The sequence below is a fragment of the Gopherus evgoodei genome, chromosome 5 (assembly GCF_007399415.2).
Source record: "Gopherus evgoodei ecotype Sinaloan lineage chromosome 5, rGopEvg1_v1.p, whole genome shotgun sequence".
Taxonomy (NCBI): domain Eukaryota; kingdom Metazoa; phylum Chordata; order Testudines; family Testudinidae; genus Gopherus; species Gopherus evgoodei.
In genome coordinates, this window is record NC_044326.1 from 131,081,797 (window position 1) to 131,099,972 (window position 18,176).

General features: G+C 46.5%; 1 protein-coding gene across 1 annotated transcript; it reads right to left on the reverse strand.

Moving 5' to 3' along the window:
- Positions 1-2,510: 2,510 nt before the first annotated feature.
- On the reverse strand, positions 2,511-17,775 carry FAM47E (family with sequence similarity 47 member E). The gene is made up of 8 exons (XM_030563072.1): positions 17,759-17,775; positions 16,088-16,418; positions 14,629-14,786; positions 13,793-13,946; positions 9,105-9,284; positions 6,866-7,018; positions 5,511-5,588; positions 2,511-2,588 (listed from the first exon to the last, which is right to left on the reverse strand). Exons 1-8 carry the CDS (start codon positions 17,773-17,775, stop codon positions 2,511-2,513), a joined length of 1,149 nt encoding a protein of 382 aa, XP_030418932.1.
- Between the last annotated feature and the right edge of the window lie 401 nt (positions 17,776-18,176).

The following is an 18,176-nucleotide window of genomic DNA, read 5'->3' on the forward strand; positions in this document are numbered from 1 at the left end:
CTGTAGGCACCCACGGGTGGAAGCTTAAAACAGAGCAGCTCCTGGTTGCTCTAATTTACACTGGAGGCCACAGTAGCCCCCAGAAAATCCAGTTTAGAGACACCTTTGCCCCCTCGCCCCCTTGGCTGCAGCTTCTGTGCTGCACCTCCTGGAAAACACAGCGCAGAGTCCCAGCCAAAGTACCAGGGCTTGTCTACATCACAAAGTTGCAGCACTGGTGAGGGGGTCACAGCGCTGCAACTTAGGAGGTGTACACATCTGCAGGGCATCACCAGCGCTGCAACTCCCTGTTTGCAGCGCTGGCCGTACTCCCGTTTTGTCTCGGGTGTAGAGGATCCAGCACTGGTGATCCAGCGCTGGTAATCAAGTGTAGACACTTACCAGCGCTTTTCTTGACCTCCGTGGAATAAGCAGGTATCGCAGCATACCTGAGGAAGCCTCTCTGGTAATCAAGCAGGTCTCCTTCCCCAGTTTGCTCTCGCGTTCCCCGAACCCCCGTGCAAGCAGGGCTCCTTCCTTGCGGTTTGCAGGGGGGTTCAGGGAACGTGAGAGCAAACCGCGGGGAAACAGGTCTCCTTCCTCGGTTTGCTCTCGCGTTCCCCGGACCCCCCTTGAAGCCGCCCAATAGCGCTGCAGTGTGGCCACATCTAACACCACTTGCAGCGCTGGTTGCTGTAAGTGTGGCCACTCTGCAGCGCTGGCCCTATACAGCTGTACTAATACAGCTGTAACAACCAGCGCTGCAAAATTGTAGATGTAGACATACCCCTTCTTGTGTCCCTCCTGGGGTATTGAGTGGGGATAGGTCAGAGCAACCTACCGCAGATGGACAATGAAGTCAGCAGCCCATATACAGAGTCAGATTCCCCCATCTGTAAGAGAGGGGCAATAATACTTCCCTCATCTAGGAGAATGTGAGCTCTTGTGGCAGAGAATGTCTCATGCCGCATTTGTACAGCACCTACCCTAGCACAATAGAACCCCTCAGGCTTGACTGGAGCCTTGTGGCACTACTTTCATACACATCATAAATAACTGTGGCAAGCTGGGTGAAACGCCCAGTCATCACAACGCAGTAGAGACGAGCTGAAATCTTTAGAATGTAACAGTGTCTCCAAACCAACTCTTAGCATGGCTGAGCAGCCAGGCCAGCTGCCCTATGTCTGGGATCCACTACCTCAAGTGGAAAAAAACTTTTGTAGTGATAATCAGGATGGCCCATTTCCAACAGTTGACAAGAAAGTTTGAGTAACAGTAGGGGGGGAAATTAGCATGGGGAAATAGTTTTTACGTTGTGTAATGACCCATCCACTCCCAGTCCTTATTGAAGCCTAATGGTGTCCAGTTTGCAAATTAATTCCAGTTCTACAGTTTCTCGTTGGAGTCTGGTTTTGAAGTTTTTTTGTTGAAGAATTGCCACTTTTAGGTGCTTAGTTGTAACTGAGTGACCAGGGAGATTGAAGTGTTCACTAATTGATTTTTGAATGTTATAATTCTTGACGTCTGATTTGTGTCCATTTATTCTTTTGTGTAGAGACTGTCCAGTTTGGCCAATGTACATGGCAGAGGGGCATTGCTGGAACATGATGGCATATATCACATTGGTAGATGTGCAGGTGAATGAACCTCTGATGGTGTGGCTGATGTGATTAGGTCCTATGATGGTGTCATTTGAATAGATATGTGAGTTGGCAATGGGCTTTGTTGCAAGAATAGGTTCCTAGGTTAGTGTTTTTGTTGTGTGGTTGCTGATGAGTATTTGCTTCAGGTTGGTGGGGCTGTCTGTAATCAAGGACAGACCTGTCTCCCAAGATCTGTGAGAGTGAGAATCATCCTTCAGGATAAGATGTAGATCCTTGATGATGCCCTGGAGAGGTTTTAGTAGGCGACGGAAGGTGACAGCTAGTGGCGTTCTGTTACTTTCTTTGTTGGGCCTGTCCTGTAGTAGGTGACTTCTGGGTATTCTTCTGGCTCTGTCAATCTGTCCCTACTATTACTCACACCTTCTTGTTAGCTGCTTGAAATGGACCATCCTGATTATCACTACAAAAGGTTTTTTTCTCTTGCTGATAATAGCCTACCTTTATGGATTAGTCTCATAAGAGTTGGTATGGCAACACCCATTTTTTCATGTTCTCTGTGTATATATATATATCTTCCTACTGTATTTTTCACTGCATGCATCCGATGAAATGGGCTGTAGTCCACGAAAGCTTATGCCCAAATAAATTTGTTAGTCTCTAAGGTGCCACAAGTACCACTCGTTCTTTTTGCTGATACAGACTAACACGGCTACCCCTCTGAAACTACCCCAAGTGGTTCTGTTTCAAATATATTTGATGAGCAATTTCTGAGGAAGGAAGGGGAAAAGAAACCAAATCAACACAGCTTAGAAATGACCATTACGGGAGCCTTCAGAATGGTTTATTTAGAGGAAACAAATGTGAGTTAACAAAGTCAGAGCTCTGCATTAATTAACGAGTGTGGAGGAAAAACCTGCCCTGGGCTCCTCATGTCTTTTTAAGGCCCTTTGACGTCCCCTCTTTTGCTCCTTTACCATCCTTTGCAGCCAGCATCTCCAGAAGAAACTAGAAGAAAACACAGATTTAAAGCACAGTTACTAGGAACGCATTAAAATGGCCAGCTACTGACTACAAGATATAAAAGAACAAGTCACAGAGGATCAAGACACCAGCGTGCTTAGTGCTTTAATGCAGATCTTTGTTTTTAATGGCATGAGACCCAGAACTGTTGGAAAGTGCATGGATGCAGTCTTCGGGGCTATCAAACTTCTTTGTCTCCATAGGTACCACCCGGGCAATGGTGATGGAAGCTTCCCATGCAGTCATGCGCCAACCCCATCCTGAGCGAACCAGAGCATCTTGAGAGGTGAGAGGGCAGCTCAGCTCCCATAGCTCTTCCACTCTTTGCTCTCTCCACTGAGATCCCCTGAACAGGGAAGCCAATCAGTGCCAGCTGTGGGTGTGGCTTCTGTGATGTGGACAGTTATTCACTGGGAACCAGGCTGAGAGTATGGAGCTCCAATGGCCTTTGGCCCACATCCAGCCTTACTTCCTGCTGCTTTTTACAGGGAGTCGGTGCCTCAGGCCTTGGGAACTAATCAGATCTCTCTGTTCATGACAGTGTCCTAGCAAAACACACACACCGAATTTCCTCAGAGGTCCTTGCTTCTCTGGGGAGGAATAGGAGCTGCGGGAGGAGGAGACAGCCTGCCTTAACCACTGAAATGCTGCCTTACTTACCTGGCATACGGAACAAAGCCAATGGCTGCTGGTCCAGGGCAGGCAAAGGACACCATGTTGTTTGCCCTGTTTTGGTTCAATGAGGAACAACCACTGAGCACAAAGGGAGAGGTGAAAGAGCACAAGAATTAGGGGGAAAGGGACCCATCACTAGGTCACAGTCTGATTTCTCAGGAATCCTGCTGTTTTCTCTGGTGTTTATGGTCTCCTTTCTCCCCTAGCTTTTCCCCTTCCCAGGCCTTGTGCTCGGTGGTTTAGTCAATGTAGTCTGGCTCTCCTCTTGCTGAACCCACAAAGCAGTGTGACAGCACAGCCGTGCCTGATCTGCTGAGTCTAATGAGAGCCCCACCTGCTACCTTACTTCCCTAGCTCCAGCCCACCTTCTCTTGCCACCTTCTGCTGTCTTCCCATCCCCACACCTAGCTGCTCGTATCTCCCTCTTCCCTTCTCCCGCTTCACACTGCTGACTGCCAGCTCCACAAAGCCTCCTGAGGCATCACCACAGACTTCACTTCCCCAATCCACTAGGAACAAGAAACACAACAGCCAGTTCCAGCTGAATGGGTGTAGAGAGGGACTCTGGGGCTGATTGGGATGAGGAGGCACAACTAGGAGCAGGAAGACGTGGATTTTCTGCATGAGGTAGCTAATGGAACCTATTTCAGTGTGGGAAGGGGTGAAAGGGAAACTCTGCCTTGGGATTAGAGGATATGGGGGGAATAGGGAGACTGATCTCAGACTGAGGGAGAAGAGAAACTCACCTGGGCTAGGAGAGGCGAGACCTGGGAAGAAAGAAGCGAACTCGGAGAATGGGCAGGTGAGCAGAAAGAGTATGAATGAATGGATGGTAAGGCCAAGAAGAGGAACACAGCACAGAGAGGGGAGACCAGAGAACTGCTGACCATGATTGGAGTGGGGACAACAATGTGCAAGCCAAGCCATCTGAATCGGGGACGGTGTGAATATCGTTTATTTGTGTAGGTGATAAGAAGGGTTTTTATTGACAGATATAGGGGAGGGACCATCTCTGTTCTGCAGCCACCTTTCCATCACCACCTGCAGCTTTTCTAGCTTTGCTTCTTCCTGTCTGGTCCGTCACCCACTTCTTTTTCTTCTTTTTGCCTCCATCTCTCCATTTTTCTTTGAAGGTGACTGATTTGGAGACATTGGGTGCCAGCCTGTCACACTGTTTGGCCCGGGGGCCAGACCTAACCTATCATATATAAATGTGTATAATATAGTCAAGATGAGTCCCAGGCACCAGATGACATGCAAAATCCCAACATTTCCTGGGGAGTCCCAGACGCCTCTAAAGGTGATGTGCCATCTTTGCCTAATGACTGCCTGACATCACCCGTTTCGGCTGAGCAAAACACTTCCAGTGCTGTCTCACCCATATACCAGGCCCATCCCTGTGGACTGCTGACCTCCAGTGGAAATCCAGCACTTGGAAATGATTCTGCTTTCAGCCACAGCGTGGAAACTGGAGGATGTTGCAGCCAAAGGGTCAAGCGGAGAAGACAATGGTTCCTTTGTAATGTGATCACCCTGGCAAGCGATGGGTGCAGCATTAGGTGCACTGAGCCAAGGAGCATTCTAAGGCCTGGCCTTCCTTGCTGAGCTCTGAACGAATGGCCTATGAGGAGGGCTCTTTGTTGGGTTGAGTGTGGCCATGACAAAACAATAGCTTGCAGCATGTCCTGCTGACGTGGCTCGTGCAGCCTTCACCAGCCCTGTCCAAACTGTGCTAGCTGCTACCATGTTTCAATGCTGGCATTGCCAGCAGGGGTCAAGTCTAGGTTCTCTGACCAGTGTGAGTTGTTTTGAACAAGAACTGGTCTACCCGAAGCTATTTGACAGCCTTGAGACCAAATTCAGACCTGACAGGGCTGGTGTTTGGCTTTGGTGACCTTCCACCCCTTGCCATAATCAGGTCTGAATTTGTCCCCAGGGCTAAGAAACAGCTGTAGCATGGTACTGGGACATGGTAAGGACTGTAGTGCAGATTGGTCCATGGGTTCCTCGCTAGGTTGTACACTGCATGGTTTTATAACATGGTTCTCACAGGGCTCTAAGACTAGCCATCCTTGTCAACCTTGGTCAGTTACGCTGGGTTAGAAACAATGATGCTTAAACCAAGATGCATTGAGCACATTTTTTTTCCCAGAGTGCACAGGGCCAGAGGCATCCCGGTCTGTCATTGCTACTGAGCATATCAATAGGCTTGTTACGCTCTCACTGACTTACCTCAGGCTTCCGGTAGCCCTTCCTTTCGAGGAATTCCTTAAAAGCGTGTGTTCCATGGAGCTGCATGACCTCTGCCTCCTAGGAGAATTTCCAAACCAAATTAAGGGAACAAATCTCACAGATGTATTTGTTTTTTCATGCCCTCATTCATACAATAAGCCAACAAAGCAAGAAAGGGACAGGAAAGGTTATTTCTGTGAAAGTCTCACAAATATGGTAAACTCCATTTCTAATTAATCTCATGCATTGTAGTTCATTCAAGAGATAATTTCTGATCTGCTATTTTTGATGGCAATCCAGGTGTTTCATAAGCACTGAATTGCGATGAGACAGTATGTCATATTTCAGTGAGTGTTGTAGCAAGTCACTAATTACTAGGGATTATTTTGTAAAGCTGTTGCAACCAGCTGCAATTCCCACCCAGCTCTTATCACAACATACACACATGAAACATGGCCTAAAATTACTCCCACTCTGGGGTTCACATTTATTGTTAACGGAAATAATAACAAAAAGCCAATGTTTTCTTCTGAACGCCTTTGTTCCTTGGGCTTTTCTCCCACAAGTTCTCCTGCCCTTACCAGACACTCAAACCTTTTCAGACTTCTGGGATAGAAGATAGAATTTGACCAGATAGCAGGTCTTCCTGGGATAGTTAAGACTACAAGTGGACAAGTCTTTCAGCCAGATCCTAATCTCTGATAAATCTGCAACTATGCCATTCTCTAGTGTCAACAAGGCCATAGAGTTGGGCCTGCTTACAACAATGATGAATTTGACCCTTTGTTTACATGGGTTGAGACCATGACCAACAATAATTCCTTCTGAGCTGGAATTGTGCATGCTTAGTCTCAGACTGGGAGTGAATTTTTACTACCAAATGTGAAAGGTGTTTAATCTGGTCTTGAGAGGCATGGAAGCAGAGAGAAACATATTTTTCATCAGCATTAAATGCACATGAACCTAGACCCCTTTGAAGTAAACATTGTGACTGGCTTTTTGGTCTTCTTTTGCACTCAGCCTATACGCAAGGCATTGTTGTGCCACCACCTGGGATGAGCCTTAAAAGATCATGGGAGTTAGGACATTCGTACAATTGTCTTTTTGCTGGGCTTCTACAGTGGTGAGCTGTAAGGCCGTGATCCATGACTGGGGCCTCCAAGTGTCACAGAACACAAATAATCAGTAATAATAATTATAGTCAGGGGGGTGGGTAATGTGAACCGTTCCCCTCCCGCTGTAACTGAGTCAGATAGCATAACGTGTGCAAGCGTGTTCCAGCAACAACGTATGCTTTGCAGCCTGGAACTAGGATGAGAATTTCACCACAGAGATTCCAGAGATGCTTGCAGTACCTTTTCACTGAAACGCTTCCTTAAATTCTGAATGGCATCAGCTGCTGCTTTGGGATCCTCTAAAGGCTCATTTACTTTTTGTTTTCTCCATGTTTTTGGGTCAAGGTACCAGGCTCCATACCTGATCTTCTCCCATTTGGGCTGGTAGAGACCCTACACGATAAAATCATAATAATTAGGCATATCCTCTAATCAGGTCTGTAGGTCTGACTCACCTCCCACAATGTGTATGTGAACCACTGCCCTCTACTAGATGGAATGTCAGCCCTGGTCAATGGATGAGATCAGGTGCTCAGGTACCATAGTGGTGAGAGCGAGATGGAGTCAATTATGTCTCTTTCTGGTGCCTATAGCAGGTGTAAGTCCTATTACTGCTATATAAGTGTGAGGTGTTTCACTAGCTACCCCTAGCAATAGCAATATAATAAAAAGCACTAATTTTCACCAGCACTGATTCTTTTATTATTCATTAGACTTCAGATAGTGAAATCATTCTCTCCATCTTCTCCTACCTACATCCTAGTGAGTTGTTCTTTCCCATAGACTAGGACCTAGACAGGAATTCAGGTTTAACAAGAAGCTTTCAGTTCCTCTTGGAAATATTCCTCAATAATAAAATAGAAAGTGAAACAGAGGGGTAAAATCTATGGAGGGAATAGAGTGGAAAGGAAGAAGAGGACATGGAGCAGCGGAAGAGGCTTCAGTTGAAATGAATTAGCAAAGAAGAAATTTTCCTTTTCCATTCACTCGCCTGTATTCATCTACACTGAGCAGAAGGGCTGCCCAAAGGTGCAGCCAAAAACAGAGTACCACAAAATATCCCAATGCCTAACAGCAGCTTGCAAAATTCTTTATCTCAAACACTGCTCCCCAAGCATAGTCAGCCTGTGCAAAAAACTTGCACTCAGATCCTGATAGACTGCTTGGGAATTAACATAGTCTATGCCCTGGGGTTGTCTGACCACTGATTAAAGCTGTGGATCTCAACCTTTTCATACCAGGACCTGCTGCCCATTTAATGACCTCACAAGGGTAGGATGGATACAACCTTATTGACACATGTGCATGCTATAGTAGGTGACAAAGCATCACTTTGCAGAATTAACATATTTCCCTATTATGCTACTTTAAAAATCAGACTGTTTTCAAGGATTATGAATATGCGTACAGATGTCATCCCTCGTTGTATGCGACATTACAGAATGGCCAGTAGGTGGCATTTCAAGAGCATTAGTCTGCATAAAAAGCTCCGCACCCGTGTATAGTGGAGAGAATATTTCCTGTGGTTTTTGTAAAATGGGCTTTTGAGGATCAATATTCTCCCTTCTCTCTGACCCCAATTCTTGTCCAAGGAGAGAATTTCTAATGACGACCCAATGGAGAGGAACACATGGAAACAAAACTAGCAAATCTGGCATTGGTATCAGAATTCTATAATCAGTACAAGCTCTTGGAATTCTCTCTTTGAGGTTATATATTCTTTACATTTTTTGCCATTAAAAGCTTGGAGGCAACCACTGGAGAGGTGAGTTGTTTCTCACGGTGACTCTGATGATGGGGTAAGTAAAGCACAAGCCATGCCCTTCCACATGGCTAGCGGGCTTCCTTTCAATGACTGGGGACCTAGCAGGCCTGAAAGGAGGAATATGAGGCACTGCAAGATAAAAGTCATTTACTATGGCAGTGAAAATTCCCTGTTGAAGCCTAGTAGAACAGCTCAAAATAAGAGAGATCAAATCTAATATGTGTGCCCTGCAGTTTCTGCCTAATTAGCTATTTCTCTTCTTAGGCATAATAGCAAATATCATTTTATAGATCATCTCTTGCCAGTTGTTTTAGAAACACAGTAAGTGTGGTCACAAACCCACTTTTGTTCCACTGAGGACAATGGTAGTTTTGCATGCAGCAGAATGGAAGAATCAGTCCCAACTGTGATAGCATATAACAGAGAAGCAGAATGAAATACTAGCTAATACATACTAGAAGTAATATGTTGTTACACAGATTTGATTGCTGATAATAGACAGAGTATAGAATTATGGACTTTGCCATTGATTTTATGTGGAAGGCACTCAGATACTATGGTAATGCGTGGCAGTATAAAATGCCAAGACTAAGATAACATAACACAATACAACATATAGGGCCAGATCCTGAGAGGTGCTGAGCACCTTGAACTCCCATTGAAGTTAATAAGAACTGCAGGTGCAGCTTGTTTAGTTTTCCCTGGACTGCTTGCCTTAGGAAGACTCTTTATAGCTTTCAGGGAAGATGAACCCTCCAGACGCTTTCTCAGCTCCGGTGGCACATTGTTTATCTCCACAACGTCCACAGGCATCGCCAGCGTGGGCTTGGTTTCATAACCGGTATCAAACAGCCTCATGATGGTATCTTCATCGATGTTATAATTTTCTCCTCCCTGCAACAATACGCCAAGTGCACCGTTAGGAGGTAGCAGGAGGCAGTGTCTGATGTTGTCAAACACACCACACTTAGGGAGTGGGGGGAATATTTACAACATACTGGTAGAGAGCTAGATGTTCAGCACATTGGGGACAGCCACCATTGCCCAGCACCAGTTCCAGCCTAACCCAGGACAGTGGTTACCAACAGCTGTTATTTATTTAGGCAGATCATTACCAGTCGCCTATCTGCCCTGCTCATCCTGTTACATGCTGTGAGCAAGCTCTTTAAGGCAGTGGCCCTCAACCTTTCCAGACTACTGTACCCCTTTCAGGAGTCTGATGTGTTTTGGGTACCCCCAAGTTTTGGTTTACTTTGAAACTACTTGCTTACAAAACCAGACATCAAAATGCAAACGTGTTACAGCCACACTATTGCTGAAAAATGGCTGACTTTCTCGTTTTATATCATAAAATATAGCAGTTGGAATATAAATATTGTACTTACATTTCAATGTATGGTGTACAGAGCAGTATAAACAAGTCATTGTCTGTATGAAATTTTAGTTTGTACTGACTTCACTGGTGCTTTCTATGGAGCCTGTTGTAAAACTGGGCAAATAGCTAGACAAGCTGATGTACCACCTGGAAGCACCCTGCGTACTGCCAGGGGCACATGTACCCCTGGTTGAGAACCACTGCTTCAAGGGAATCTGGGGTCAACCTCACCTATCACTAGTTTATCTCAGAGCAGGCAGGTCATTTGATGAGGGAGCAGGTGATTAGGAACAAGGCCTGCTTAGAGGTGCACAACTCCCACTGACGTGCCGTGTGATTTGGGTGCCAAACTCCCTTACGTGCTTGTGAAAATCACAGCCTAGATTACTAAACAGGCAGAAAGTGATTTTTTTTTTCAAGAACTAATGCTGTTTCCTGGAGGCAGATCCACATTAGACTAGAAGAGCAGGGGGTTCCAGAGACTGAAACCAAGTCTTGCACCCCATGCTTTGGGACACAACTTCTTGTGATGCTAAGTCACCATGTCCCTCTTTGAAATGGTTCTTCTTAGTTCCTGGTGTAGGAATTCAAGAAGTATGTCAAAGGTCTCTTTACCATGTGCTGCTCTGATCAGAAAAAGTTCTTTCCCACACAGATCAGCTATAAAGTAAAACAAGATGTGAGCACGACACAGTGCAATACAGGGGTCAGAAGTTCTGTAACTTCCGGTCTGGTTTTTACTTTTAAACAGGTCATGTGTGCTCTGAGTGAGATACGAGGGCAGTGCTAGTCATACGGTCCCCTGAGATTGACAGGTCTAGGGCCTACCATGGCGTTCTCTTAAAGTCCGGGGACCTGGCACAGTGGGGAAGGCAGAGAATGGCTAGCCTCTGAGCACTCCTTGGCACACTCCAATGTCAGGGGTGAGGACAGAGCTAGAATGGCCCATTCAGCCCACATTTCTCGTTTAGCATTTTCCAATCCTGCTCCCTAATACTATCCTGTCTATTTCAATCCCAATTTTAAAGCAATAGCACTTGGCCACAATGAACACAGAAATCATCAGATCATGTGAGAGTCTCTGTCACAAGAAACAATGGCTTAGTGTGTTAGGAAAGTGACTGCATCACTTTATCACACTCTTACTCTGCTTCTTAGAGTGGAAGGAGCAAAGAGCCATGCCAGATAACTGAAGATACTGCTGCTGGGATAAGCAGCTGCACAGTTACAGGGATGCTGGATATCTGCCCTTTCTTCTGAACAGCTACTGGAACATCTATTTTCCATACTGAGCTAAATCCTGGGAAGTGCTGAGTTGAAATTACTGGGAGTTGCAGGTGCTTGGGTGGGGCCAGGGCTTCCCGTTCCATGGAAAAACCTGTGGATATAGGCCTCGGGGAGGGAAAACTTGGCTATGATCCCCTTGGGGAGGGGGCATTGCAAGGAAATCATAATTCCTGCTCAGATGTGGCAGTAATGGGATGCCTTGTAAGTCCAATGATTCCATGACTGGGCTGGGATCCACAAGACAGAGGAATGGATCTGCACCCAGCAGATCTCAAGATCCACAGGAGACCAGGGCCATGTGTATCCAACTGACTCTAGATCTCAGGGGTTCCTGGAGCCCCTAATGGGTCTATACTCCCAAGGTCTCCCTTGGACTCAGCTGCTCACATGATCCTCCTTAAAGGGGTTCTCCAGCAAAGAGGGGCCCTTTGTTAACAGTAATACAAGGTGGAGCTGCAGTACCTCTTCCTAGTAATATGCACTGCTGTAATCACAAAGCGGCTTCCCTAGCCGCTCGCCAACTCAAACGCCCAAATTTGTACCCTTGAGAACCAATTCATAACCCCATGGAGAGCCCTTTGAGGATCCTGGAAGGAGGGTAGGGACAGTGATGAAGAGATGGCTTATCCCACTCCTCTGTCCCCATTTGAAGCAGAGCAGAAGGAGGAATCTGTGTGCAGACAGCCCTCCATGCACACATTTCAGGGGCATGTTCTGCTCCAGGCTTTGGGCCTGCTCCTGCTCCCTTTGAAGTCAGTGACAAAACACCCATGCCCTGATTTTCAGAGGCATTGAGCACTCACATCTCCCAGTGAATTCTGTGTTTGGACAGCACCAAAGGGGCCCAGTCCATGACTGGAGCTCCTCAGCGCTACTATAATACAAGTAAATAATAATGACAGGACCTGAGGGCACTCAGTAGCTCAGTGCTTTCCATGAGGCAGGACTAGGGAACAGGGCCCACTCCTTGCAACCTTGTATTTTAGCCTCCCTTGTTTGTAATCAGCCTCTTAGCAGCCTGAAAACAAAGGGTCCGTCTGTCCCCAGTGGCCCTGTCTTCCTCCAGCACTGCTCACATAGAGATTTTGCTGTGTTTCCAGCACAACAGGACATCATAAAGCAGACAGATACCTTTACCTGGCACTAGTGAATTCCTAGCCTCCTGCCTGGTGTAGAGGGTTGTGTCAAGGGTAGGAGGGACAGGACTGTATCATGCTGTGCTCCCGCCAGTCCTCCCCAGCAAAACGGCATCTCAGGAGCCATTTCAAACTGGCCCATATTCAAACAACTCTTAGGCTGGTCTGTTTTTGAGTCAGAGGCTGCCAGTTGCAGGATCAGGAGAACTTTGAGCCACCTCTGTCTCGCTCAGCGCAGTCAAGGACTGAAGCTGGTATTTTACTATTTGTACATATTAAAGTGACTAGCGTGAATCCAGAAAAACACTGACATTGTTTTCTGCAAAACAAATGTATTTCTATCGAGCTATTTGAATGACTGAGCAAACGATAACATAAACCGGGCTAGCAAATGACTCTACTTAAAGCCTTCAATTCCTATGACATGTAGGAGACTCAAAGGAGAGAGTTTGGTCTTTGACAGAAGATGAACTCTTGAGACAAAGCAGGCACTGGTCTGGTCTGAAGACTACAGTCTGACTTAGCTCCACGGATATAGATAGCCACAGTGAGAAGATGCTGTGAAACCCCTCATTATCCAAGACCTCTCAGTACTAAGTGGCACACTATAAGAGTATGTCTGAACACTGCCATGTAAATATTCAGGATCCAGGGGCCTGCTCTTGCTCTTGTTGAAGTCCATTGTACTTTGGCCGCTGACTTTAGTGAAAGCATAACCAAGTACCCTAGGTCTGAAAGCACTTGGGATGGGATTGTCAAAATCATTCACCGTTGTCCTAACTCTGTTCCGATGGCAGCCAATGGAATCTTTACCATTGACTTCAATGGAAGCTGAGTTAAGCCAAAGCAGAATGCTATTTAAAACCCCAGGCATGGTGTGTCTAATACATGACAGAAGCATTCCCCAAACTCTTCCCTATCTTAAACCCACCTGATCCCACTGACATTTGTGGTGCTGCAGTAACACTCAAGTTAGAATTTGGCTGCTAGAGAAAGGGAATGTGCTGCTATTTATTTGCACATTTTTAAACTGTGTCCATCATAGTAACCTGTGTTCACTAAAACCAATGCCTGCATTGCTATGTCACTGTCATTCAAAAAAACTGGCCCTAACGCCAAAATGAAGCAGTTAAATCTAACCAGTAACTCCCTCTCCACACACCTCTCAGGCAAATGCTTGAGTAAACAGATGGATTTGGCAGACTTACAGAATAAACTGATTTGTGGTTTGCTTTGCATTTGGGCTACTTCAATTGCACATCAGTAAAAGCAGAATTGTAAGGGTTAACATTGTCAAACTTGGGTGCCTCAGGTTAAGCACCTAAGGACATACTGAGGCTGGGATTTTCAAAAGCGACTACGGGAGTTAGCCTCCGAACTCCCAGTGACTGTCAATGGAAGTTGGGAAAAAGTGGCCTATATCTTTCAAGAGGTGCTAAGTATCCCCATCTCTCATTACTGTCTGTGGAAGCTGTAGTGCTCAGGGCATGTTAGCTGAGGGATCCACTTAGGATGTAGATACTCTTCGGGTACTCAAATCTGAAAACATTAGCCCAAGTCATTACTGGACTGCTGGGATAGGAGGGTTTTGGTTTTCAACTTACCCAAGAAGCAACCCAGTCACAAAACTCCTTAGTCGCTCGCTTTATGTTCTCATCAAGGGGAAGAACGTAGCTCCGTCTGGCTGCCTTTTCCCTTGCTGCTACCTCTTTCTTGGAAAACAGTGTGTATGGACTCTTGCATTTAGACTGCTTGAAGCTGAAGAGATGGATATGACACAGTTATTCGCAGTCTGTATGTGCCTCTCACCAGCACAAATGTGTTCCTGTGGTTTCAGATCAGTGGGGTATGAATAATTGTCTCTGTGCCTGCTGCTCCCAGCTTGCAATTCGTACTTCCTTCTGTAAGGAAGATACTCCTGCTGCTTCTTCTGCAGAGTCCCTTTATTATAGAGCTGGCTACCCTCAGCAGGCCCACAGCACAGAGAGATTTATGTGCAGATCTTTATGGTCTGCAGGGAGACCAGCAGCTAGGTTCTGAGACAAAGCCCACTGGAGTCTATGGGAATCTTTCCATTTGAGTCAATGGCTTTGGATCAGGCCCATAAAGACTTATGTGCTGAAGCCCTACTAAGCCAGCCAGCCCTGGGAAGCCTCCTGGGTGTATCTAATCAGAGGAACCGGGCAGCAGACTTCAATATCAACTGAGCTCTGCCGTTTAGCCAGAGCCCAATTACTAAAAAGGTTGGGGTGTCCCCAAGACCTTCTAAAGCTGGACTGGGGTAGGGTACGGAAAACACCCACCCACAGAAACGTTCAGCTCCTCTCTTTCAATACATTTAATGTCAGAGGAGAGAGACTGGACTGAACCCAGGCCTAGCAGCAGAAGGTGGATTCAGGCAGCCCTGGGCGCTACTCACTCTGTCCTGTACAGTACTCACAGGGCTGATGGCCTGGGGCTTATTTCTTTACTTTTCCCATCCTCCAGCTGAAACAGCACTTGCTGAGGGGTGTGGCTCGCCTGCTCATGATCCTTGTATCCAGCTTTACTATGCAAGCACATCTCCGGGTCCAGGATGGCCACAACCTCTTTGAAAAGCTAAGACCCAAACAAGAACAGAGCACATGTCCAAAACCACCTCACACCCATGGAGACTGCATAGGAGACCCCATTACAGATCATGCGCCCTGCCTTAGTTCCCCCATCAGCACATGGAAAACAGTTCTGTGACCTGACCTTGCCATGGACAGAGCCAGGACACTGTATTTATCCTCAAATTCAAGAGGCTGTCATGGCACAAAGAATACAATCACCTTCATTCTCTTACTGCTTCCTGACCAATGGTTCTCAACCTTTTGTCCTGATGACCGCTTTCCCAGAGCAAGCCTTTGAGTGCGACCCCATCTTTTTATATATTTAACACCATTATAAATGCTGGATGCAAACTGGGGCTTGGGGTAACCCCCCATGTAATAACCCCGTGACCACCCTGAGGGATCCTGCTCTTAACCTTTGAGCAGTGTGATCTTCCTCAGCATTCTGCACTGTACCACTGAGGATGAATATATTCATTCTGAGTTCACTGTGGCCCCCAATACAAGGCCTGCTATCTCCCTGCTTCTGGTCCCTCTCTCTCTAAAAGACCATGATAACCTTCTCCTATTCCACCTGAGAGTGGAAAGCTTAATGCTTCCCACCCACCTTCACTCTCTGCCCCCGGCTTGCTTGCACGGAGTCCTTCTGTGTCAACTCCCCTGCCCCAAATCGTAAATGCAGTGTGCACTGATTAGGCCCTGTTGTTTCCCAACAGAAGAGAGGCTGGGAGGGACCCCAGAGCAGAGGAAGGAAGGATTCTGAAAAGAAGTAGTTATTCCACGTCAGGCCAAGATCCAGATCAGGTGAGGACCCACACCAGGCAAGACTCTGGTCAATTTTAATACAAGAGAGAGATAATCCATTCATTGCCCTGGAACAGCCAGTTATATCTGGAGGTATGCCCAGTGATACAGTGATGTAAACCAACTCATCACTGTACAAACTACCAGATATGGAATGGTGTGGTAGACTATTAAAGGAGCCCATGTTTGTATAGTGGCCCATGTTGATGGCTGAGTGGGAGCAAGTTCACTGACTGAACACAAATAATATGGCAAATCTCAGAATATTAGCAGGGTGTCTCTGAAGCCTGCTGGTGACTGTTGTCAGTTCAAATCTCTCCCTGTCTTTAAGGTCCCCTTCCCATGGCAAGTCAGCTTTAGTAGACGTTCAGTTTGTAGGAAATAACATTGTTTTAAAACACCCAATGAGAAAAGCTGGGTTCTGGATAACTTTTATATTTAAAATATGCTAAAAGGATGCTCAGTCTTGAGGAAGAACAGCAGCAACCATGGGGACTTTACCTCGGGAGGGATGCTTTCTTCCAGATGAGGGTAGAGCGCAAAGGGGTGTTGGCTCAGGCAGTGTTCTGTCTGTGCAATGTGATCCCGCCTGGCTTCCTGCCTTGTAAATGTTTTCCTTGCCTTCTGCTGGGATGCATTATTAGGTAGAACAATCGGTAAAAGCTCCTTTGTGCCACGGATGATGATGTTGTCAGATGGAGCAGGGACACCACTTCTGAAATCATCCAGGCCACTTTTCAAGAATCTCCAGCGCTGGCTGTTAAGAGAATCTGAGAACTTTGCTTTGTTGCTGTGCTCTCGAAAGCTCTTAGAAGGCAATTTCTCCTTGTACCTGAGACCAAACGCTGCTGGTCAGTGCTTAAAGTAAGGGGAATGAGTTTTAACAAAGCACAGTAATATCTCTGCCACCTGTCCAGCCCAAATATGAACTCCCCATTCCATTCCATTCCATTCCATTGCCAGACTGAGACTCTGCAAAATACATGGGGAGGTGGAATCTCTTTATTCTGCCAGATCAGAGCCATGTTCTTGTGTTCAAATGGTCTGTCCTAAAATGCAGACCTGGAATTGTCAATAAAGTTGGCCTGATTTTCAGAGATGGACTCCAGCTGAAGATCAGGAGAGCTGTTCAACAGCTCTGAAAATCAAGCCCAAATACTCATTTATTAAATCCTCTGATTTAAGAAAAATGAAGACTTTGAAGACAAATTCACCCTAGGTATGAACAGGTGTGATTACATTGAAGTCCCAGGAGCCCACCCACTTATACCAGCTGTGAATTTGGTTCATGCTGTGTCGTTAAAACAAGCACAAGTTTTATTTTTTTAGCATCGATAAAAAAAATCAGGCCAAAGAATGCAGTGATCTAATGTCCTCCTCATATTTTGAGTGACCTGTGGGATTTGAGTTAATGGTTTGTTTAGACCCAAGTGTCCGCATCTCAATGGACATTAATTTGGCATCCTTATGGGTTATTTGCATCCGAAAGGACAAACACTGAACGGCCAAGGAGACTTCCACTGCCACTGCCTGGGTTATTATGGCTGATGGATCCAAAGAGCATGCCGATCCTACAGGTCTCTCAGTCTGGCACGTTTCCTACCAAAAAAGTCACTCACTACATGCATAGTGACTCAAACTCATGCACTTCATATATGTTAATTGCTGGTTAGATGTGTTCAACCTCTGCCTTCTTAAGTGGACATAAAACATTTTAAAGAAAGGAGAAAACTCTTCCTTATTTGTAAATTTTAAAGCAGATTTAAGTATCAAATAAGCCTATACCAACAAAAGTGCAAGGATCATGCAAGGCTCATACCTAGTTGAGGACAGTCTTGCATATTCCATGCATGATCCCAGCATGGGCCTCTCTGTAATGATGTAAGAGTAGGCCGAGGATTATTTCACAGTCCTGTGCTGAAAACACGGCATGCCACATGGACAAGGCCCTTTACCAAGCAAAAAGGAACGGGATGAGTGTTGCTAGCAGCACGTGGCTGAGGCTTTGATATGTCAGCCCTGTTGTTTGCCACCCACTCGAATCAGGATGGTGAACGGCTCTGCTGTCTGCCTGGGGCCATGAGGGTGAGCGTCACACACCCAATTTGAATTTGCCAGAAGGATGGGCACAACTAGGCAATGACGTAGACCCTCCCCGCAAACCCCGCTCACCACGGGGCTGAGCCCATCCCTGCAGGTAGGAGGCAGCTTCTGCTGCTGCGGACCGTTGGTGGAACAAGGTGCTCCTCTCCCCCTCCCCGCCACAAGGCAGAACATTAGGGCTGTCTTTGTTCCAAGCACCATCTCCAACCACCCAGGCTGAGAACGCTGGTTGCTAGGAGACCGTGGCCAGGGGGTGCATGCAAGAGCGGGAAAGGCTGTTGAGCAGAGTAACTGTCACATAGGCTTTGACTGACCCCTCTCCTGTTGTGCTGGAGCACCCCACCCTCCCTCTCTTCCCCACCCCCATCATGTCTATCATGTTGGCTCCAGTGCACCACAACTGTTGGCCAAGCAGCCTCTCCACACCATGGCTGCCAGGCCTGGCCTTTCCCCAAGAGCAATGTGGCCACAGGGCCTGCCACTTCTT